This window comes from Neolamprologus multifasciatus, chromosome 7 (genome assembly GCF_963576455.1).
Source record: "Neolamprologus multifasciatus chromosome 7, fNeoMul1.2, whole genome shotgun sequence".
NCBI lineage: Eukaryota > Metazoa > Chordata > Actinopteri > Cichliformes > Cichlidae > Neolamprologus > Neolamprologus multifasciatus.
Genome location: NC_140445.1, coordinates 61,033,056 through 61,057,819, shown reverse-complemented (window position 1 = coordinate 61,057,819; position 24,764 = coordinate 61,033,056). Strand labels below are relative to the sequence as shown.

Genomic DNA, 24,764 nt, shown 5'->3' with positions numbered 1-24,764 from the left:
TTGAGTTAGTTCAATTTATTATTTTTGATCAACTTCAAATATTTTGCATATTAAGTACCTACTACTTACTATTTACTATAGTAAAAATATAATTATTCATAAACATAAGCAATCATAAACAAACATATTAGTCTTTGATCTGATATAACAGCTGACATTATTTAGCTTCTGAGAAAAGCCAGCAGAGTAAAAGTAAAATGTTCTTGTCTTTTATCAGTTGCTCACGTGTTGTTGCATTAATATTACGCATAAAGTTTAACAAATTCTTTTTGCTTTTTTTTGTTGATTTTATTTCTTTGTGAAATATTACATAAATATAAAAAAAAAAATAAACATTACACAATCTGCATTATTTTCAAGCTGTAAAAACAGTCAACTGGCCTTTAGATTTTTAATTTTGTTCATGTCCAGTCACATATGAAGCTCCGCCCACTGCACGTGGTTTGATTTTGAAATGTGAGCAAGTGGGATTAAAGACTCATCGAAAAGTCAGAAACACCAGCTGTCAGGTGGCTCAGTCTTCATCACTGTTGTATCACCGTAAGTATTCTAATTTTCTTTAGCTTTGTCTTTTTTCCAAGCCATTTTGGTGAAAAGCAAAGCAAAGCAGTTCTCATTCTCATACGGTTAGCAAACAGTTAATAAGCTAACATGGAATAAGCTAATGTAGCCGCTTCGCTAAGTTAGCTGACTGAGTTCGCAGCGGTAGCTGAGACAGACTACTAAATCTACTTTGCCACTATCCCTCCTCTGCACATATCTAAACCATCTTGAGATGGCTGAGATGGGTGTTCGAGCCCCGGCTCGCAAAGTCTCGGTCGTTGTGTCGTTGGGCAAGACACTTCACCTGCCGCCTACTGGTGTTGGCCAGAGGGGCCGATGGCGCGATATGGCAGCCTCGCTTCTGTCAGTCTGCCCCAGGGCAGCTGTGGCTACAACTGTAGCTGCCTTCACCAGTGTATGAATTTGAGATTGAATGAATAGTGGTATTGTAAAGCGCTTTGAGGGGTCCTGAAAAGTGCTATATAAATGCAATCCATTATTATTATTATTATTATTATACTTGTCACTTGGATTCGGTGGACACAGAATGGGTTACTGTCTAGAACACAGATAATCTGTTTATCTGTTACCTACCCATATATAGTTTGTTCTAAAAAACAAAACAAAAAACTACAAAAATACAGAGTTATAACTAAAATAATACACAGCTTTCAAACATAACTCTTGCTGGGTGAGTCTTAAATACATAAAAATGTTATAATGATTTGCAGAATCAGTATTATTCAGTATTAGACTTGAGTTATTTTCTTTATGTATAAAAAATAGTAATATAAATACCACATCTAGTGTGTGCTCTCTAGAGACAGAAGACTGCAGCTGTAGTAGGTCTCTACAATCAAAGCCTTGGGTTTCACATAATAAACTATTATGCATCTGGATAAACAGAAGAGGGGTGGTGGGAGGTGGATAGAAACTGCACTCAGGCAAATACCATTTCCTTTTACTCTCTTCTCCTGCTTTCCTCCTTCTGCTGCTTTTCCCTCTTCATCCCACTGCCGTTATACTTTTTTCTTTACAAACTATTTCCATTTCAGTCTTTATTCAGTTTTCCTACCAAAGAAATACATAGACTACAGTTTGTTTGCGCCCTGCTGTTTCAGGAAACTGCCAGAGATATTTGATTCACTTTCTCTGAGTTGTTTGATCTGTGCTCACCATGAGTTCTCACATGCAGCTTTCCATGTGGGAAAAGAACAACAAATGAATTAATTCCAGTGTCACGTCCAGCAGAAATAAACACACCCACCCAGCAGACCTAAATAGATAAATAAATAAATAATAATAATAAAAGCAATGGTAAACAGACACAAAAAATATTTTCATTGGCTACCTTCCTGTTGTTTTCAAGTGTCAAATAAGGGTATTTTCAACCTGATTTAAATAAAGTTTATTTAAGTAATCCTGTAAAAAAACAAATTGCAACCTTACTGATTTTATAGGAAGCAAGAGAATAAGTAACAACAAGGTGTTGCTAATCAAATACACTCCATTAATTAAACATCAGCAAGAGTGACCACCTCTGTAAAAGTAGACGTTTTGGCAGTTTGCTGGTCTGGACCATTGAAGAGTGTGTTAACACAATGTTACACTCTTACCAGGAGTAGATTTCCTGGCAAATTCACCCCAAGGTCAGACCGTGCAAAGCTCAGAAACTGCAAAAAAACCCAAGAACTACATTTCAGACTCCACAGGCATCAGTTACTATGTTAAATGTTGAAGTTCATTGTAGTGCAATTACAAGAAGCCTGAAGAAGTATGCTTTATTTGGAAGGGTGGCCAGAAGGAAGCCTCTTCTCTCTCAAAAGAACATGCAAGCATGGCTTCAATTTACAAAGTTGAGTTTGAACAAACCACTAGACTTCTGGGACAAAGTCCTTTGACCAGATGAGACAAAAGTAGAGATGCCTGGCTCATCCAAGTAACTTGGGTTAACCCTGAAGAAGGCAATTCACTTCTAACTGAGGTATATTGTCATTATACTGTGAACCTAACCTGCTCCAGAGTAGGCTCTGTTCCAGATGGGAAATAACCTTCAGTTCTCCAGATAATAGCATCACCATTCCTGTAAGATGTCTTTTGTAAGTATCTGCACCTATTCTGTATTTGCATACCTCATATCAAATTTGTATGTACACTAAGCCTATTTTTATTTAAACTTTACTCTCAAACTGCAAAGGGTAGTAAACCTTGATGCTTAAATGTATCCAAAAGTTAAAGATTTAAAAGCTCTAATGTGCTCTGATCATCGCAGAAATAAACAACGGCGCCAAGAGGGCACTCGGTGATAAAATAAGTAATTAATTAAAATGTTTAGTGAACAGGTCTTTACGTTAAATAATCAGATTATTAATTTTCGGTAGCATTAATGTGTCTTTTTGCAACATTGTTGCATTTTGCTCTTTTTTTTTATATTTATCTCAATTTTATCATCATCTTACAATATCTCTGACAGTAGTTGGAGTAGGGCACTCGAAGGTATAATTTTGTGTTGAAGAAGAGTCGTATAAACTGTGTCAGACATTAGACGTTGCTAACACCACCCATCTCATATGAATGCGCAGGGCCAACTTAGCACATTAGTAACAAACTTGATGTGATCGTTTTTCCTGATCGCTAATGTTAAGGTAAGTGAATCCTGATAACAGAAAGATAACCTGAGTGTTACTGAATTTGTAGTACAGGGCCCATGGAACCTTGTAGTCACCGAGTTGACCATTAACTCTTCTGTCTTCCACAGAAACACACCAGCAAATCTGGAGGAGAATTTCCGAAAGAAAAGGTCCAGAACTCAACTTGTGTAAAATGCTGTGGTGGGACATTAAGACAGCTGCACATTAACAAATGTCCACAAACCTTAATAAAAGTAACAATGGCTGTATCCCAATTCAGGGTCTGCAGCCTTAAAGGCCGCATTTTAAGGCCGATTACGTCACAGCGACGCGACGAAGGCTGTCCCAATTCAGAGGCTGCTCGAAATGCGGCCCTCAAATGCGTCCTTCATATCCCTGAATTTTAAGGACGTGGCGGTGTAGACTTCATGGCCCAACATATCCCAGAATGCATAGCGCGGCGGTGGGTGTGGATAATTTTGCCGAAAAAAAACGGCGGATGAGGGGCGCCTGAAGAGTAAACTTTAAGTAAGTACTGAATATTATGTCACTTATTTATGTGCAAATGTTTAATAACGAAGAACATTAAAACATTACTGTTGGCCACATGTCGGCAAAGTTATGTGACATTAGTGACGTTTGTACTAACTTGGTTTTACAGCCTTTACTTTAAAATATACGCCGTTCAATAGCTGAGCTTAATCTTACAGAGAATGATCAAAGCTCATGTAGAAACAAACAAACAAATGAACAAAAGATTTTCTCCTTCATTTCTGTCAAACAAAGCTGTATGAAACGTTTCCAGCTGTTAGTATCATGGTTGCTAGGCAACCTGGGCAGCGCAACGGAGGCTAGACCGTCCCATTTCACAAGCCTCGCACTTCCGGCCTTAGCAGTCTTTGAGTACGCGGCCCTTGAGGACCGTTGAAGCTGCTTACTTTAAGGCTGCAGACCCTGAATTGGGATACAGTGAATGGAAGTGGAGACAGCTTCGGCAAACAAGCACAGGTGAAGGCAATTAATACAATGAGACACTGGAGGAAGTAAAACTGAATACAAGAGGAAATGTAGATGCATAAATTAAAACTAGGGGAACTGACACATGATGATAAGACTGAAAACACTCAGGAAACAAATGCAAATGGTACTAAAATATAATCAGAAGTGAAAACTCAAAATGTTAGGAATAACTGAGAATGTAAAACCAAACAACACATAAAACTAAGAACAGTAGACTCCGAATAATTTCAACAATCAGAAAGTTTAAAGTATGGAATGTGTAACAAGAGTTATCCAACCCAAAAAACAGTATTAATATGGGCCCAATATTCCAAACAACACAGAAATGGGTTTAGGGTATTATTGTGTCACAGAAGTGAAATTTCCCTGGAATCACATCACAATCACTCACAATCCCACACTCCCTGTTTTTCCCATTTATTTAGGTGTGATAATAATGACATCAACATTTTTTAAGCCTGAGCCTGAGTGAAGCTGACATCAATTGTAGCACGACATAACTGATCACTACTTTGTTTGCCAGATTTCATGCCACCAGAAAGAGCAAAACACACTCACGCTCACTTTCATTCATGAGCAGTGACGTCATCTCCCAAGTGCGACGAGGGGAGTTTTCAGGAGACCACTGGTAGTGGAACTCCTTGCAAGGCTGGGCTGAAACCTGAAGCCTAAGAGAAGCGAGAGAGGGAAATTGAGGAAGAAAGAAAGTTAAGAGAAAAAGAGAGAGAGAGGAATGGAGGGAGGGAGAGGAATGAGGGGCAGAAAGAAGGTGATGTCAGCTGAGTTCAGAAAGTAAACAGAGTTCCAGACTGAAGCATGCTTTCTGCGGGACGGAGATTGCAGCTGGGGAAAACCTATGGGGGTATCCGAACAATCCCCTGGATCACCACCTTTATGTCTGGGAAGGGGCACTGGCTTCTCTTCATCTCTGTCTTCATTTCCATCTCCTTGCCCCAAGGGACAGCCTGGCCCTACGGTAAAGAATGGCAATTCATTTACCTTCACCACTCTTCCGTTTTACTCCCTCTCCTATCTCTGTGTTTGACGCAGCCTCTTGGCTCTTTGTTCTTAAAAAGCCGGCATCAGCACTCTTGCCATCCCCTCTTCCTTTTCCGAGTGCAGCGGCGCTCAGCAACATTTGTTGAACAGTGACAGAGAGCGACCCGGTGATTTATACCGTTTTTTTTTTTAGGCAAGCGAAGAAAAACACAGCTGATCAGCTTGTGTGATGTTTGTTTTTAAAGTTCTTGTTATGAAATCCAGAGGAAGGCACTGTCCTGTGTGGCTTTGTTTATTGTCTCATAAAAAATGGGAAACTCTGAGAGTCTTCATATATTTTCCTTCTCACTGTCGTTGTTGTTTTGTTACTAAATAAAAACAAAACAAAACAAGAGTTGCATGTTGCCACACATTCCTTGTGGTGAAGGAGACTGTTGCAGTTCTAATAGAGCAGCTGAATCTTGCCAATATTTTCTCCTTTGTGCAAAAGCTTCCCTTTAAAGTGTTATCTGAGGGAGTTCTCCTAGAGACTGAGATTTACTCCGCGTGTTTACCCTTGAACTGCTGCAGGAAGACATGAGTCATGTTTGAGACAATCATGCTGACCGTGGTAATGTGTATACCATACGCCGTCTCCAAGGCTCCGAAACCAAACCTCTGCCCTCTGTTTGATTCTTCGTTGCGTGGCTCATGCAATAAAACACTCCCTTCAATTTGTAATATTGGTAAATGTGGCAAAGGGCTTGGCAGAGTGCAGCTGCATTCTGCTGTAGTGATTAAAAGAGTTTCCACTGACTGATTTACCTACTTTTGTTGTTGTCAGTCAGCTGAATCACAGTCAGCACGGCCTGTTATATAATCGTGTCTAATCAGCTGATGAGAGATGTTTTCTACTGAGAAACCTAAAATAATTTCAAGATTTTTGCATGCAAGTCCTGTCTTTGTGGTTTGTTTACACTCATGCTCGCATGCGTGCGTGAGTGTATTTTTTATTTTCGCATGTTTTGGCGTTCCCTCTCAATGTTTCCGAATTGTGCAAGGCTTCCTGTTTAGGATCTTCTGTCCACCAAACACCCTCCCCTGACTGTGTGTTAAACTGGGTGGGGGGGGGGGGGGAGGGGGGGTATGGCACAAACTTCAAATTACATGATGAAAAACACTGGCCTCTGGCTTTGGAAAAGTAGTGTGTCATGTCAGATTCAAGTTTCATAGTTAAATGCTTAAAACAAATGTGCAGACCTCAGACTCAGTACCATTCACCACAGTTGATGACAGGATTGGGCTATAGTGCACGAGTTGTGCTGCAAACTACCAATTACGTCATGCTGGAAAAGGTCAAACTACAACAAAACTACCCCAAGGAGTCCAATATTAGAAAACTATTTAGAAAAAGGAGAATATCCATCTATTCGTAAGTGCGTGTTCAAAACGTGTCACTGTCAGCTTATTAAGCGGTCGTCAAAGGAGCTTGCAAAGAAAAGCGTCTGGACTTCTTTAAGTTGCTTGAAGACGTTTCACCTCTCATCCGAGAAGCTTCTTCAGTTCTAAGGTCAAATGGTGGAGAGTCCCAGATTTAAACCTAGTGGGAGTGTCCCCCCACAGAGGGACAAAAGGACCCCCTGATGATCCTCTAATCGACTGAGCCAAGGTGTGAAACTGGGTGTGGGTCCCAATCAGCCAGAGTTTTGGGTCAGTTCATTGTGAAACCTGGCCCCACCTTATCATGTGAATTCCTGAGGTCAGATGGCCCAGGATGTGAGTGGGCGTTAAGGCGTCTGGGGAGGGAACTCAAAACTGGATTATAGATGGCAGAGAGTTGGTGTCGTAAACCACCGCCTCTGTTCAAAGATGGTTGCTCACAGTGGACATAGATGGCTTCTTTCACTCCTCTTTCAAACCATCTGTCCTCTCTGTCCAAAATGTGAACATTGGCATCCTCGAAAGAGTGTCCTTTATCCTTAAGATGCAGATGGACAGCTGAGTCTTGTCCTGTGGAGGTGGCTCTTCTGTGTTTATTAAGCGGTTCCCATCTCAGGTTCTCTCAGGCTGAGATGGGCAAGTTTGGGGAGCAAATGAGCAACACCCACCCTTTTTGCACATGTACCATATAGTGTGTGTGGTAGTGGTTGCCTGACAACTGTATTGCCTGTGCATGCCTTCACAGCTGTCTGGATAAAAGAAAAAAAAAAGCAGCGGGGCTTGTCAGAGAGGGTTAAATTAGATTAGGTAAGTAATGGTCAAATCTTTTTTTGTAGTTGCAGTAAAAAAAAAAGGACTAACTGTATAGTTATAAATGTCTTTGAACTTTCAGAAAACTACTGTTGATAATAGAATAATGGTGTATTTCTTTGGGGTTGTGGTTTCCAATTATAGGAAAGTTTATTCAAAGCTATTTCCAGAATGACCACTGGGATCAGCACTCCAGGATCAGGATGCATTCAAGGTCGCAGCGACCACAGAGCTCCCCAGGGAGTTTCCTTGTTCCATGATAGCTTAATGCATCCAACCTCAAAATACAAAAAGACAGCTGCTGTGGACAGTAGGCAAATGAATTACACAGTCATAAATACTGTACATACATAGCACATACACTCACAGCTGCTGTAGAAACAACAGTTATTACCGTGTGAAATAAGCGAGAGTAAACTATTTACTCTCACGTAAACACTGTAACTTGCCATTTACTCCGTGAAATGTTTTCTGATGTTGGCAAAACTTATTATTAGATCATCAAAAGGAACATGTAGGAATTAACTGTGTTACAGGTAGGATTGTGCACAGTAGTATGTGCATTTCAATGCTACAAGGGGCCTGTGAAAAAAGTAGATTTTTGTAGTGTGATTGAAATGAATGCTAATACACTTGTTTGACAGATACTCAGATGCCCTGCGACTAATAGCAGGTTAGCTTAACTTAGCAGACCGCCTGACAACTAATACTGCCACCCTTAAACACAATCAGCACATTCTATCTTCTTTACCTTTGCTCAAATGTTAAACTATTCTTTTAAAAAACACATCTGTCAAAACATGAGAGTAAAGATATACCATGTATAACAGATGTGATTAACCCATATTATTATGCAATGATTTTCCTAAGCATGTCAGATTCATCCTGAAGTTCCCAACTGGTGTCCCGTCTGTATTGGTGTCCTGCTTGGTTTAGAATGAAAACAGAGTGAAGCAAGACTCAAGCTGATAAGAGTTCCCGAGTAGTAAACAAAGGGAAAAAAAATAGACAGTAATTGGCTTAAATTCCACAGCTAGCATTATACCCAGCTGCATCTATGATAGTATCTTGAGATCAGATTAAATCTTTATTGGATAAGTTATCTGAAACGCTGAAGGCAGCAATTAATTTGTTCATGTCAACGAGAGTATAAAAAAGTGCTGCAAGAAACGCTTTTAATGCAACAAATGCAGATGCTTTTATTTTTAGCTCAAGTCAAAGGAAAATGCTTCCTGGAACAGTTTAAGAGCAGATGGGGTTTCTGAGTCACTTGCGAGCCATCAGTCGTGCTGGTTCTGCATTTTAAAATCGGTGAATATATTTTTTTAATGTAAAACATAGAACGAAACTGAACAATATCATCACAGTTATATATTTTCTAAGTGGCAATAATCACAGGTTGTTGTGGGTAAGCCTCAGGTAAGTCCAGACGCAAGGTCATGGGAAGGCTTTCTGCCCCTGATCTTACTGCTGTCACTGTAAGGATACACATAAATACAGTGAGCAGCAGAGTCAGCTTCCTTGAAAATGCAAAGCACTTGAAAGTGCCATATGACACATAAAGTTATGACTGTTTATTGTTATAACTATTACTATTTTTATTTCTGTAGCATCGCTAAATGTAGATTTAAGATGGGATGGAAAAAACAAATGTCTTTCTATGTCTGCATATCTTCTGTCACAGAAAATGCTAGTTATGCACAGGGAAAATATGCAACAATGTAGAAATGATCGAAAATACCATAATACATATTTGGCAGGCTGGATGAAAATTGTGCAAGGCAGCCTTAAAGCATTACACAAAAGCAAACCTTGTTTTCAGATCGATTTCTTCCGAGCCTTCCTACCCTCTCTGACAACTACTGTCAGCACCTACAGTTTGTGATTAGAGACAATGGGTAGATAAAATAACCACAGTCTTGGGTTTAATTATAGGGGTCTTTGCGTGTTGCAACATTCATTGCTTGTGTTTGTGTAAAACAGTTAGAGGAGACAGGATTATGCAACATAAGTAAAACCCTTCCAAACCTGTTCAGACCTTCCTAAACTGCTGTTAAAAAATAAAAAAAACATTAAATTTTTACTCTTGAGTCTTTGGCTCCCTGCTAAAATGAACAAATTCATCTCAGAGCCATGTAAAAAATAGCTTTGCTAAATGCATCTTAAAGAAAGGGCATAGCAGTCCAGAAAAATATCGATGCTTTCCAGCATGTGTCCTACCCCCGCAGGAGAGTCCTCAGAGTCATGGTTCAGTGAAAACATAACAGCCTTATCAACAGAGCTGGAGGTCAGCAAACTGAATTCAGTCACAGTGTATAAACACTGAAAACATGGCTGCCTGAGTTTAGTTTCCTCAAGTGGGCACAGAAAGAACACAGCTTATGGAAATCTGGGAACCGATCCTGTCATAAATGCATGCACAGTGATGTCACTGGACTGCTGAGGTGAGAGGGAGTAATGTTTTCCAGACTTGGCTGAAGAAATAAAAAAATATTTTCGTTGTATTCCACTGTAAATGATTGTATTCTTGTGAAAGTGCGCTAAGGGCAGATGACGGACGTTTCTACAGTATATCTAAGGCAAGACAAATGGCAGTGATCCATGTAATGACATTACCAAGACCACTCATAAGCGCTTCTGTCGCTTTTATGTTTATGTCCTGTGAATCGGATTTCATGGTCTTTTTGGCCACTGTCCTTAACATGAAAGCAGAAAAGCTGTCCTGTAAGAGGGAGTGATGGTGTCAGCAACTCTTAATCTACATGTGGCAGGCATTAAACTTTGACAAATCCCAGTGTCTGAATTGTGTGGTTTGGTTCATATTGTAATCATAACTGAAGTGATTCTTGAAATATAGTTACTTATAGCTTGGACGGAGTCGTGTTATGCAGTAGCAACAGCTGTGAGCCATTGGCTACTGAATGCAGAAGGTTACAGATACTTCTAACATAGCCATGTGTTTTCACAGAAGGCTACATAAACAACACAACCAATCACATTGCGGATCTTTTTCAGTTGTTTTGATCAAGTGTCCGGGGATCTCCGCTGATTTAAACAACCATAGTTCACAGGAATTAGAAGGTTCTTCTTCTTACGCAGTAAAAAAAAGGATGAACTTTTGTATCGATAAAGGTGATTCGTTGCAGTTTTTGTTAAAAAAACAAGCATGCGGTAAATGAAAGAAACAATTCGGATTCTTTTTAAGGGCGTTTGAGCAAAAGCTACCCAATAAAACATGCGCAATACCTTTTTTGAAAACATTCTTATGAAACAGCAGTTTTCAATTAGAGTATCATAAAGTTGTTTGCTTATTGTGGCTAAAAACATGTCTTTGTGACTGTCATAATGAGTGTTAAACCCATCGAATTTTGTGGTTCTCACATTTGGTCAAAAGAAATCCACAAACATGTCAGTCTGAGAGGAAAGAAGGAGACTTTTTCTTTTTCCCCCCTTTTCTATTCTTTTTTCTTTTTGTCTCTGGGTGACAGTCCAAGTTAAACAAAGAAGATCATGCATAAACATCAGCTTTGATTTACAAGGAAAGTGTTGAAGGGATGGGACTTGGCATTCTTTCTTCAAGAAAGCTTTATTGGTAGCTGGAGTGGTAACACAATCAAAGGACTGATTGAAAATGAGCCCAGTGGCCCAAACATTTTTATTATCTTTGTTTTTAGATCTGTAGCAGTTTAAGTAGGCCTCAGAAGACCATGTTCTTTCAGGACTTTTGAACATTCTTTCACTTCTAATACACAAATCCAGCTGAGCCCATATACTAAAACATAAAAGAGTCAAAAAACTGCAATGGCTTTATAAAGATGAAACTCTGTCCTTTAAAAGCGTCCGCTGGGATTCCACTGCCCAACCTGCTTTCTGTTTGATTTATATCACCATATCTCTTCTAGTTGGAGAGGAAGCCAGACCGGTGATGGACAGAGCGACATTTTATGATGTCTTTAGAGAAAAGAAAGTCGAGATGAGTCTAAACATCTGCGCTTCTTGCCTCTCGGCTGCCAGCCACTGAGAGATTAAACACTTGTAGTTGCTTTTCTGTGTATTAGAGTCCCGGTTTGGCATATAAACAACGATTAGAGCCAGTGTTCAGCTATCACTTTATAAATAAGAAGTCAGTGATTGAGAGCAAAGAAGCTATTGTGACTGCAGGCTCGGGAGAGGGCACAAAATGTTGTAGTGACAATGTGCCAAGTTTAAAGTGCAGCTTTGGTTTGTTCTCCACATCTGCCACAAGAGAATTTCCACTTGTCTGTTTCAACATTTAAATCCGCTATTACATAATCATAACCGCTCTAACTCAAAGGTCTTTGAATCAGTGTTTTCCAGTCCAATAAAACGTCACATTTATTAGGTAAAAACTTTACAAAGAAGAAGGCTGTTGTTTACACTGGAGTTAATATATCACTTACTGATTAATGATTTGGTATTGTTTTCCATGACAGTGATTCAACCGTTTTGGCATGTCGTCTGACATAATAACACACAGTGGTGGTAAACTGCTGAGACTTTTGTGGTTTCCTAAAAAGGAGCGAGAAACCGTGTGACAGTGGCTCAAATAAACACTAAACTGAATCCTTCCAGTAACCCATTTCTGCTCACATTTTGCAAAAAAAGGTGAACTATTAATTTTGACTCATCGTCACTGCTAATGAACTGAAGGTTACACAAACAAATCGCTTTTTGCTGAGATATCGTCTTCTTTAGATTACAGGCACTTGTACAACCACTGTCCAGGTCCGGAGTGGAATGTTATGTGCAGAGGATGCTGCGAGTATGATGTGATTCGCTGTAAGTGTCCCCTCCAAGGGACTCCAGTAGGCTATGCAGTACCCTGTTGCCGGAATGCCATCAACGAGTGTGATCCCTGCATTATCCACCCAGGTAAAACTGTCATTCTGATTCTGATTAAATAATACTATGAATCTAATAAAATCTCCAATTATTTCTTTTCACTGAAAGAAGCTGTTAAAATGTCGAGCATTGCCTTATAAGTATGCATCTGTTGGAGCGACCTTCATGAATATCTTGAGTATCTGCCATGTTGTTTGTGCAAGACCAAGTGCTATCTATCATCTGTGCAGCTGTTTGCACTGTAGCATGACAGTGTGACAGAAAGACTGAAAAGAACTTGTGTATTTGTGTGTAAAATAATTTGTTTCCAGGCTAGCTTCACGCTCTTGACTGACTGGCAGAATCCTCTGAAAGCTGGCAGGATTCAGGAGTGAATGAGCACACTCAAAGCTTTGATTTGTGAATGAAATCAGACTAGATCCTTTTGTTTTTTCAAATCCTCTTTTTTCCTTACATGCCATTTGCCTGTAGAGGTGTGTCATGCCTTTTTTCATAGTTCAAGCATGCAGAGTTTTTCCTGTATGGGCGAAGAAAGCAGCTGTTCAGAATTAAATGGATGCCTGTACATTACTTTTTAACTGTTGAACACACACACAAAAGTGTTCCAACCTCAGCGTACGACCATAAATCTCCACATGCACATCCCCGGCCCGTGCGTTGTTAAAATCCATGCGTCCACTTGGGTCAGATGTTGCTCTTCACAACCCCATGGACGGGACAGCTTCTTAAGTGAAAATCCAGCCTCAAAGAAAACTGTTTCAACAGGTTTTCTCCACATTTCTATTTCAGGAAGCAGCGATATGTTTTCGCATTCTATTGCAGTGAAAGAGGACCTTAACGAGTTCAGCAGAGTTGATGCAAAGGGAACATTTTAGGGGTTGGTGGGTTTGTTAAAATCCAACAATACAGCATAAGCCATTCAGATAAAGGCTTCCTTATTCTTACATACAAACACATCTTCGGGAGATAATTAATGTTATTTGTTTTCATTTATCCACCTTTATCTTCTACTTTACTGTAGTTTTGTTTCTGGCTCTCCTCTTTCAGGTTGCAGCATATTTGAGAACTGTAAACGCTGCAACAATGGGACATGGGGCCCCAGGGATGATTTCTTCATTAATGGCAAATACTGCGCAGAATGTCGACCTGGCTGGTCTGGTGGAGACTGCATGAGTAAGTTTTTTCATCCTTCCCATTAACAGATCCTACGGCTTCACTCTAAATCATTTGTTTTACTTTAAGTGAAATGAATACCACGTACTATATGGTTTTTCCATCTCTGCTGATTTATCTCCATCTTGGGAAAGCTGTGCCAACTTGGAATGCAGTCATGCCCAGGAGGTTTTCCATAAGGAGCTAAATGACAAGTCAGGAATCCTATAAAACTATTTAAGATGTTAGTTTTGGACACTGGGTCTTGTGTTTAAATGCAGATATTCTACCAGCGGGCACAACAAACATACATTTAATTAAAAGCAGAAACCTTCCAAAGCTGCTGAATGCTTTTGTTCAACGTGTGTGTATGTGTGTGTGTGTTGTGATCATCCTTATTTATGTTGCTGTGTAGGCTCTCTGCAGTGACTTTGAAAGTCTAAATGCAATTACTGTTGTCTTAATGCTAACCAAAGCATTTGAAAGAGCTCTTCAAAACAGTAATTAAAGAAACTGAAGTTGCTGCCCAAATCAATATTTTCAAAATGAAATTTCTGTGTTTTCCAGAGTGTGGAGGGGTGATCCATAAACGACAGGGCCACTTGGTCCTGGAGAGCTACCCCAACAATGCTAGGTGTGAGTGGACCATACAGGTGGACAGGCCATTTACTATTGAACTCAGGTAAGATATTAAGATACTTTCCTCTGTAGGTAGTTACTGGTGTTCATTTTCCTCTGTGTTATTTTAGAATAGTTAGTAGTACCTTTGTTATAGAACTATGCAAAAGCCTTAAGCTACTCTTCTTTGTATTTTGTGGCTAAATTCTTCAGGCTTTCTGAGGATCATTTCAATGTTTTCTTTTGACATTGGCTACTTTTTCATTTTTTCGGTCCAGTCACTCGACCTAACTATTTTCAGTTCAATTCAGTTTTTATTTATACAACAACAGTCTCCTCAAGGCACTTTATATTGTAAGGTAGACCCTATGATAATACATAAAGAGAAAAACCCAACAATCATATGACAGTGGTGACAGTGGGAAGGAAAAACTCCCTTTTAACAGGAAGAAACCTCCGGCAGAACCAGGCTCAGGGAGGGGCGGGGCCATCTGCTGCGACCATTTGGGGAGAGAGAAGGAAGACAGGATAGAAGACATGCTGTGGAAGAGAGACAGAGATTAATTTTCACAGGAATGTTTTTGTTAAACCACTTAACACCAGTGTTGGTCAAGTTACTTGAAGAAAGTAATCAGTAACTAATTACTGATTACTTCCCCCCAAAAGTAATCCTGTTACTTTACTGATTACTTATTTTCAAAAGTAATTAATTACTTAGTTACTTTTTAAAAACACGATTTACAACCTGAATAGGTGATAAAGCAAAAGATCTTTCAGCCCAATTCTACTTTTTCTGCATAATCCATCATACAAAATGTAATCAAATGGAAAAGTCTCTTTTTAAAACTTGTTTTATTAGTTTTAACCTTTTAACTTTATGCATCAAGCAAAAATTTAATTATATGCAACATTCTCTGACAGGAAGAAATTTGTTTAATATTTAAACCTATTTTCTGCACATTCCAGCACATAAAATATATTTTTTTGTGTGTGTTTACACTCACTCTTTCAAATAGATGCAAGTAAAATACAGCAGAAAATAAATAAAGTCACAGACTAGCGGTCCTTTTGCTTTATTTTCACCTGTAAAGCAGGAGTAGGGTAGCCGGAGGTTTACCCTGGTGCAGGTGTGCCACAGCGGTCAGTGGAAGAATCTGCGAGTTTCTCTGTGAGTTTCCCATTACGTGGTAGCGCACTCGGTGCTTGCTTGGAAGTTTAGGGGGGTTTTTTTGCTGTAAAAAGAAGTTTTCTTCCCACGCACAGCGGACACTAATGTTTTTGTCACTTTTTATGGAATCAAACTTAAAGTAAGGTCAGTACTTCCAAGCTTTAAACGCTGCACGCTCATACTCTCTCCCGCACTCGATATATGATCCATTGTTGATCTGCACACAGCTGTTGTCACTAACGTCGCACTTGCTTACGTCACTGTCATGAGACATTCTCGCAAAAAATCATGGTTTTAGTAACGCAGTAATGCAGCGTTCCTACGGGAAAGTAACGGTAATCTAATTACCGTTTTTGCAATAGTAATCCCTTAATTTACTCGTTACTTGAAAAAAAGTAATCGGATTACAGTAACGTTTACAAGTAACGCGTTACTGCCCATCTCTGCTTAACACTGACATATGAATCATTCAAGTAGGCACCAGATTCAAGAGTTGCGTCTGGTGCTTTTCTCAAGTTGTCTGTTATGTGTTTATCTATAACAGACAACTTAGCAAAGAAAACATTTTAAATCTTATGGCACTTACTAGCAACCTGCTGCAAAAACACACAACTGGTTTATTTAATTGAATATATGAAAAATGTCAAAGATAACACAGTTTTCCAGGCAGAAGAGCTTCTGAACCAACTATAGTTGGTTCAGAAGTTGGTTCATTGAGAATCAACTATGAGGTGTTTACAGAAAACCTGGCAAATCTCAGCGTGATGCAGTGTGTCCTAAAAATGAGGAAACTGGACAAGTGGAGGGTAGCAAAAGAAGTGGCAGGCCTAAAAAGAAATCTCTCTGCAGCAGATGAACAGTATCTGGAAAGTGCATGTCTTAAGGGATAAGAACAAATCCACTAAAGACCAGACAGCATTTTTCCTAAACAGAATCAATACAGTAAAATTATACCTGGATAAAACACAAAGAAACACTATCAGTCACAGATTGGCCCAGACCTCAATTTTATTGCTGCAATGTGATCATCTTGACAGAGAAAGGTAGCCAACATCAAAAAGAAAAAAGAAAAAAAAAAGAATAAAATAAAAGCTTTCAAGTGTCTTTCAAGAAGCCTGGGGAACTACTCCTTAAGACTGTTCAGGCTGTGCTGAAGACTAATGATAGTCATAGCAAAAAATTATATTCTGTCTCATTGTTTTTGCCTTATACACTGTATTTCCTTATAAACTTGCACAAATTTCAATAAATTGCAGCACCTATTTTCCATTTTTCTAGCCACTTAAAGGGTGGCTCAAGACTTTTTCAGATAGGTTGTGATTATATTTTGTGAATCTGAAATAATGACCTGTAAATCCACTGGTGGCCCTGGTTTTAGCTTCACTTCCATAAATACTGTATCTGATAAACATAGTGACATTTTTATCACGAAGATGCTAATATGTTGATTTTAAGCAGTTAAAATCTGTATGATGTGCCAACATCACAGTAATACATTTTAAATGAAATTCTTCTGAATTGATGATTGTTGGTGGGCCATAATTACCCTTCCTAGAGACAGCCTGCAGCAGTGTTACAATATTAAATTTAAGGGTTCAAAAGCAAAGGTGTTAAAAAGCAAACAACAACAAAACAATGACCCAGTTATTATGAATAATTTTCAGATTGTCAACAGTAGTGAAGTGCTTCCTACCTGAAAGTCCTTGGAAAACCATCCTGCTGTTGCACAACAGCTTGTAAAAAAAACCAAACAATTAATATCAATTTAACCATTGATTATAAATACAGAAAAGCTTTGAGTCTGTCAAGTCAAGTCTGATTGGCTCTCAATCCTCAGTTATCTTCATTGTCCATCTGCAGTAAATATTATCAACTGGCCTGGTTAAGTCAAATTTCCACTCAGCTGGAAGATGTATGTTGAGGATTGATGGCAAAGAGTTTGGAGGTTTGGAAACCATAACACCATTTTTTTTTTTTTTTGGTAAGATTATGGCCTCTCAGTCCTGTGATAAATTTCTATTTCTGTCATTTTCTCCATTACACATACAGATTTTATGGGCAAGTGTTTGTGCAGGTTTTTAGAAGAACAAAAGCTCCATACAGCTAGGTTCAGACCGAGCATGCAGTTCCTGATGTCTAGGCTTGAAGTGTGTGTGAAAGAGATTTAATGATTGCAAGGATTTTTTTAAAAGCTATGTATGAAGTGCTTCATTAAAATTTACAGCCATGATGCATGTGACAAACTAAAGAGAAGGGCCAAATCCTTCTTGGAGGGCAATATAAGTGCAGCCATTGTCACATTTTAATAACTTTAACCAAAGTGCGTTTCTATTTTTAAAGCGACTGTTGGAAAATGTGTTTCTGCCTGACTAACTTTCCTCTCTGAAAAAAACAAACAAACAAAACATTATGTTGATTTGAAATGGAATGGGTTACACTGTTTATTAGCAATACATCCTGCCTATTACAATAATGAAATGGCACTGATTATGCAAATAATGAGCATTCACAATACACTGAACTTTACTATTTCAAACATTCTTTAGAGGTTTCAAGGCTCACCCAAACCACAAAGTTAATAATAGGCATCTCATTTGATTTGCTTTCGCCTGTATCCGTCATGACCTCTAGTGATCCCTTTACTTTAAAATCTTTTTTTAGTCATTATGCATGAACACAAAGATGAAAACACAAAAATAAATTTTAAAACTAGCCTAAAGATAATTCAAAGCAAATGCCACAGTGATTCTACGGTATAAAAATGGACAGGAAGAAATGTAGGCTGTGAGCTCATTGCTGCCTTTGCTGCTGCCTATTGAGGTTCAGGCCCTGGCTGCTGGGCTAGGGTCAGCATGCACTCAGCTTGATCATCAGTCTGGGTTCTTGACTAGCTTTGTGTTAGCATGCTGTCTGTACAGAAGCTCGCAAAGAGCTGAAGTTCTGTTAGCAGTACAATGCAGTTGCTTCTGTCCTGGATGTGGTTTGTACTTTATTGTTGCACTCTAGTCCTGATATCAGCTGACTGTAGCAAAAATGTGCAGGGAGAAAAAAGCATGTTTGGTTGATTTTTCTTCTTTTTAATTGCCCGGCATGCAAATAACTGAAGAAGATTTTTCCACACAAGATTGTAACACAAGTTGCAAGATTTGTAACTGTAATGTGATTACTGAATTCAGCACAGCAATGCGTTAAATTACTGTATTTATGAAAAGTTAAATGTAAAACACAGTAATGTGTTACTCTGGAAAGTGTTAAATCCAACACTGGCTACAACAAAGCTTTTTAATCTGACTTAGTTGCATCTGACAACAAAAAACAAATCAAAAACAATTCAGAAATCTAGCTTTCTAAATGCTGTGCTACCTTGTAAAAATAAGATTCAGTGCGATGGAAAGGAAAACCATTAAGAACTGTAATTATTTTGTTAACTTTATTCACATCATCAGCATCATGTGGACACAAATAGCATCAAGTTACTAGCATTAAGTCTAATGTTGAAGCACATCCCGACTCTTGATTGGATATGCAGAAGAGAATAGATGGTTGGATAGCCTTGAGCCATTTGTTCTACTCTCTGCCATTTCAATCTGCCACGACTCTTGTATTCGCAGGTTCATGATGCTGAGTCTGGAGTTTCACCATTCTTGTCATTACGACTACGTGGAAGTCCGAGATGGAGACAGCATCCGCTCGCGTGTTATCGGTAGATACTGTGGGAATAACAGACCTGCACCAGTTCACAGCTCCGGCAACAGTTTGCATGTTCTCTTTGTGTCTGATGGTTACAAGAATTTTGATGGATTCTTTGCCACTTTCCAAGAGAACTCAGGTAGGTTACATAACAAAGTAGTATCTCTTCTATTATAAGAACAGTGCTTTTCTCCTTTGCTTTAAAGTACCCTTGCCAATGTACCATACTTCCCAGCTGCAAATCTTAAGCCCTCTTAAATGAGCCGTCATGGAAGAAAGCTATTTTCTTTAAACCTGAAACCAAATCTTGATATTTAGATTGAGCTGGAATCTTTGCTTTTGTATATGGAATAGATAAGAAGTTGTTTATAAATTCGTCATAAACAACGGGGCTCTTTGGAATCACAACAAATACAAACAAGAAATACGTTTCCATGGTATTTAGTGTCCAGTACCTAATAAAAGCTCCTATTAGTGCATGACTAGCACCTACATTTTCTGGCAAAAGACTTTGTCATGGGTGTTGAGTCTGTTAACGGCCTGTTCACAAACCAAAATGCCCTCACTTCACAGAAATGCCCTCATTCTCAAGGTCTAGAACTCAAAAACAGACACACACACACATGTTACCAATGCCTAAGCCAGATGTAGTAAAAGTAAACAGTGGGCTTTGGAAATGAAGGTTTAATTATTTCAGCTTTGAGTATGATTCCTGGATGTAGCCCGACGTCTGCAGCCACACATTTCAGCTTTCTATGTTTTTATTTTGATAAAGACAGTCTTTCTGTTTGTACCCTAATGTTGCCTGTATGTTCACAGCTTGCAGCTCTTCCCCTTGCCTGCATGATGGGACATGTATCCTAGACAGTTCTTACTCTTACCACTGTGCCTGTCTGGCTGGCTACACAGGCAGGAGGTGTGAAAATGGTGAGTCTGTAACATAATAGGGGACTTTTGTGAGCAAAATAGTGATATTTTGGAGAAAATATATTAAAGTTGGAAATTAAAATAAAATCCATGCATGTTTTAATCACAGGAAAGACTAAACCAGTCTATTTTCCATCTTATGAGGCATTGGAAAGACATGTGTCTTAATGTACTGAGGCTTACAAAATCCCTGAATTATTTCAGCAATTTTCATCTGAAAATCGGCACGCCTAGTCACAACGAATTTCCAAAAATTGATTTCTTCCCTGAGGCTTTTCTTTACTGTTGTTGCTGCCCCAATGCAGGCAGTGATTCATTTTCACAAGGGAGAGGTTTGTGGTCTGGACTGAGATCAGGCCAGCTGCCTGCTACAGTCATACGGTCAGGACTGTCTGTGTTCATATGTGTCGATTTCAAGTTTCACTGGAAGAAACAGCAAAACCCAAATGGCCACCTAACACATATAGATGTGCAAAATTAAGCAATTTTCTTCTGTTGACAGATAAATAGGGTAGATGACATGAAACTAAATGAGGAAAGAAGGCAGCAAGAGGAAGTGGACAAGGAGAAGAAACACAGACTAGATTTTATACTATATTTTTACTGTACTGCCACTTTATACCACCTTAAATATTTGTGTGCCCTGGAGCTCTGGAGCTACTGCTCCCCTATGGGTCTGGTTAAAGTTACCTACAAGGCACTACAAGGTCTTTTAGTTATAGATGTCTGGTGTGTTTTTGTATTCAACACACCTCTCTTAAGATTCGGCAAAAGCAGACTTGGTGAATTCCACATTTTTTCTTTTGGTGCTGTTTTTCAGGGCTACATTCAAGTCCATAAAACTAATGGTGAAACAATTCGACTTATATAACAACAGACAGTATTTTCCACTGGAGGAGACACCCATTTTTCTTTTTCAAAAAAGGCTGTTTGATTTCACACAGTGTGCATTCATCTGTATTCTCACGATGAATCCTCAGCTGTTAATTTGAATGGAAAAGAGCTGCAGCAACGTTAATGCCTTACATTTTCTGGTGATAATGTAGTCTGCATTTCTGCCTGAGAGTCAGACGGAGAATTTCAAATACGAGCCTGACCTTAGCCATATTTTATGCCTTCTGTAATCACCCTGTCATCTGTCGAAAGCTAAAAACTCATTTGGTACGAGACAGTGTGACACTTTATCATAAAAAACAGGAAATGCTTTCTCTTCTTTTTCTTTTCCCTCTCGGCGTCAGTCGAATTTATCTTTGACAATTATCAGTTTCAGTATGCAGTAAGTAACTCAGTTTCCAGAGAACTTGTGAAAGAAACGATGATTTACTTACGGTACGTGTTGTGATGTGCAATATGTTAGCATTCCACTCTAATGACGCCACATTTATTTTGATTTGTCTTTGAAAACATTCGCATATAAAAGACAAATCGTTTCATGGGAAAAGAGCAACAAGGCACACGGCACCTCTGGGCACTTCGTGGTTTTTTAGACATATTCAAAAGAGGTCAGCTACAGTTTATTTCTCTACTTTTGGTTTGCCAAGCGCATTCCTTATCCCCTAAAAGACTGAAGGTTGGAAATGCCGTTCAGTTATAAAGATTATAGGGAGGGTTCTTTGGTTTGGAGCTTAAAAACCACAGACAGTGCCTTTCATGGATCTGATCCCACTTAAAGTCAACAACATAACAAATCTTCCGAGACAGCCTCATAGAGATATGATAACTGTTGTCTTAACACATGTTTTGCGAACCCATTCGCAGCCCTTTATCACAACATTTGTGTGCATATGTGCAGCTGTGCTTAACCCTTTAAAACCAGTCGGAGCGGGCACGCTCCGTTTTGCGTAACTATTTTTAAATCCCAGTAGCTCTGCAACCACGTGAGCTAGCGCAATAATTTTTTTTGCATATGAAACCAGAGGAGTTGTACTTACATCTTATGCCATCAGCTTGTCCTCGGTCACAGTTTCCTTCCACATATAGCTTTGCAAAAACTGCATAAAAAGCGCTTGCAGCAATAAAAACATAATATTCCAGAAACACGCTTTGCTGATCCGATCAGCTGTTTGTAACACTTCCTACGTCCATCAGCGCGAACTTTTGCATGTCCGCCATGACCTGCCCGAAACCGGAAGTGACGTCATTTTGCGGAAATGTAGTTTTTTACCATCAGGGCCTCATGAGCCTATACTGGTGTTTTTAAAAGTTATGTTTGACTTTATGACTTTCTGTGTCATTTCTGGGATGCTTAGGACTCATATTGCACTGCTGGAAATAGTTTATTTTGATGCATATGCTGCTTTTTTGCAAATTTGCACTATAATATTTATTTTCGTTTTTCCTGCAGTGTATAAAAATTGGTGTATTTCAAAAATAAAACTATGAAGACACTCAAAATAAATTTCCTGTGGTGGGAAACTATTTTGTGCAACTTTTTTTGTATTTACAGTTTTGAGGGATAAGCCTCTTAAATTTCTCTAACTAGAAATATATGTTAAAAAACAAAAACGATTTTCAATTTTTTTGTAGTTTATTGCATTTTTTTGCGATTTATGTAATTACTATGCACTTAATGCATGCATATTATTCAAATTTAGGCTGTAATGGTTGTATTGATGTATAGCAACTTGAAATGCTCCCAAAAATGGCTCCACAACATGTAAAAATATAATATCAGCTCTGGCGGACTTGGTTCTATGGTAGGTCTTAAAGGGTTAATGATTAAGGATTACAGTGCACATGCAGAAGAGTTTTCCCCGGACTGTTTTTATTTTTGCAAGAGGTTCTTCTATGGGACAGTTGCACACAGTATTCCATAAACACATTACCAGTCTCTACTATCCGACTTCGTAAAAATCTCTTTTACAGCAGTGGAAAATTGAAAATTTTGACTAAAAGGGTTTTATTGCATCTATTTCTTCCTTATTTACAAGCCATGTGTTAAAGTCATGCTGTTAACTGTTCACACTTTGCGATGATGAGTGAAATTATTTATTAATGAGTCTCCGAGGTAGCAGGCAGTGCTTTTAAATCTCAGGAACCTTTTGAATTAGAAAAATTGAGTCTTTGCTTTATGGACTACCTGTCTGACCTGTAAATAGAAAGGAAAAGGAAGAACTTGCTGAAACTGTTTGTGTGGTCTCAACTGATTGTTGAGGTATGTTAGAGATGCCTCCTATGCGTTGTAATTTTGATGACTGGACATTTAGTTGGGAAAAAAGGGAAACTTTGTGTGTATATAAATAAACCCCACATGTCTGTGTTTCTCGTCAGTGGTGGGCTGCCGCAGGCCTCCGGTGCCCACCCACGGATCTACAGAGGGTCTGTTTCATCACTCTGGTGCACGCATCACTTTTCGTTGTGACCCTGGGTTTGAGCTGAAGGGGTTTCGTCACGCCATCTGCCTGAGTGACGGAACATGGAGTGCGCCTGCTCCGGACTGTGGTAGGATAATAATACAAATAGGCTTTTTTCCCTCTTCAAAATAATTACAATTTCATATCTGGGAAAGTCATACAGTATGCGTGTCTTTAGCTTGCATCTTGATGCCATACATATTGCCTCAGAAATGGTTTAGCTCATGGAAAATAAATATTTTTTTTCCCCTTCCTCCCTTCAGTTCAAGTGGAAAGAGTCTGTGCTCTGCCACCCAAGCCAGCCAATGGGGACCACTTCTTGGTTTATGGGCCCAATGATGTTCTCATCGCATTACAGTACTTGTGCCACCAGCCATATGAACTCAGTGGGGGCTCTCAGAGAACCTGCCTCCCCAATAACACCTGGAGTGGGACTTCTCCTGTTTGCATTAAAGGTTGGAAAATATGTCTTAATAACTGTAGACTGGAGATGGATGAGTCATTTTGAGGTTTTTTTAATAGTAAGCTGTTAATAGATGAGAGAAAATGACTCAATGCCTTAGAGCTATTCATCGTACAGGCCAATGTACAACGAATAGCTATGACTATGAGCTCTTAATAATCTCTTTTATGTTTTTCTTCACAGTGAATAACACTCTTAATGAAGCAGAAAAGGACAAAGTAAAAGAAAAGGGCAAAGAGACAAATATTTACAGTAACGAAGATAAAAGTAAAACTAAAGAGAAAGAAGAAGAGAACACGACTAGCGAAAACGAAAGTGTTGCCGGAAAAGATGTAAACACTGAGCAGGAGAACACAACAGCAGTCGACGGGGATGATAAATATAATGGGACCACTCCTGGGAAAACTGTGGTTGAGGGCAGGAATGAAGGAGAGGTAGATGAGAGAAATACTGGCCCAGAGACGCCATCTGGAGGTGGGGAAGATAAAGTGACTAGCGAAAGCCCAGATAACAGCCTAGATTACATGGTTGAAGAGAAAGAGCCAAAACGACCTGAAAAAAAAGAAGACACAAACTTTGACAAGGGAAAGACGGATGTTACAGAGATCCCGGTGACAAAAGACAAAGGACAGGAAGAAAGTGAAAGAAAAGAAAAACAGGTGAATGGGAAAAGAGATCCTGACAAAGTGGGCCCCAATGACACCAAGCTCAAGACGGTCATATCTGAGGGTGAAAACACAGTGGAAATGCCTGAACTGGAAGTGACAAAGAACAACACTGTTTCACATGATACCGAGAGCACAAGTAAAGAAAATAATACCATAGGGTCTCTACCGCCAGGGAGGAAAATAATTCCAACTCGTGTCAACATCACCCTGTACAGAGCAGAAAGTGGGAAACCGAAGGAAAAATCAACAACTGCGAAGGATGAAAAGGAGAAGGATTCAACTGAGAAAACAAAGGAGGAGGTGGAAAGAGAGAAGAAAGAAGAAGAGAAAGAAAGGGAGCGAGAAGACAACCAAAGCTTCACCGGTAAGAGAATCAATGACGACAGTATGAATAATTGAGTGAATAATTATCTGCTTTTATTTGGCCTTCGCTCTCACCCG

General features: G+C 39.2%; 1 protein-coding gene across 2 annotated transcripts in view; it reads left to right on the top strand.

Moving 5' to 3' along the window:
- Nucleotides 1-436: 436 nt before the first annotated feature.
- pamr1b (peptidase domain containing associated with muscle regeneration 1b) overlaps nucleotides 437-24,764 on the top strand; it is a 29,631-nt gene continuing 5,303 nt past the window's right edge. Inside the window, exons 1-9 of one of the 2 annotated variants that reach the window (XM_085164797.1) lie at nucleotides 437-540; nucleotides 12,138-12,314; nucleotides 13,332-13,457; nucleotides 14,004-14,118; nucleotides 18,834-19,051; nucleotides 19,732-19,839; nucleotides 23,110-23,280; nucleotides 23,456-23,647; nucleotides 23,839-24,687. In XM_085164797.1, the coding sequence (XP_085020923.1) occupies nucleotides 12,185-12,314; nucleotides 13,332-13,457; nucleotides 14,004-14,118; nucleotides 18,834-19,051; nucleotides 19,732-19,839; nucleotides 23,110-23,280; nucleotides 23,456-23,647; nucleotides 23,839-24,687 (1,909 nt within the window). In that variant the 5' untranslated portion in view covers nucleotides 437-540; nucleotides 12,138-12,184. Of the gene's footprint in view, nucleotides 541-4,160; nucleotides 5,170-12,137; nucleotides 12,315-13,331; nucleotides 13,458-14,003; nucleotides 14,119-18,833; nucleotides 19,052-19,731; nucleotides 19,840-23,109; nucleotides 23,281-23,455; nucleotides 23,648-23,838; nucleotides 24,688-24,764 lie in introns of those variants that run through there. The other variant, XM_085164796.1, reaches the window with a different exon arrangement.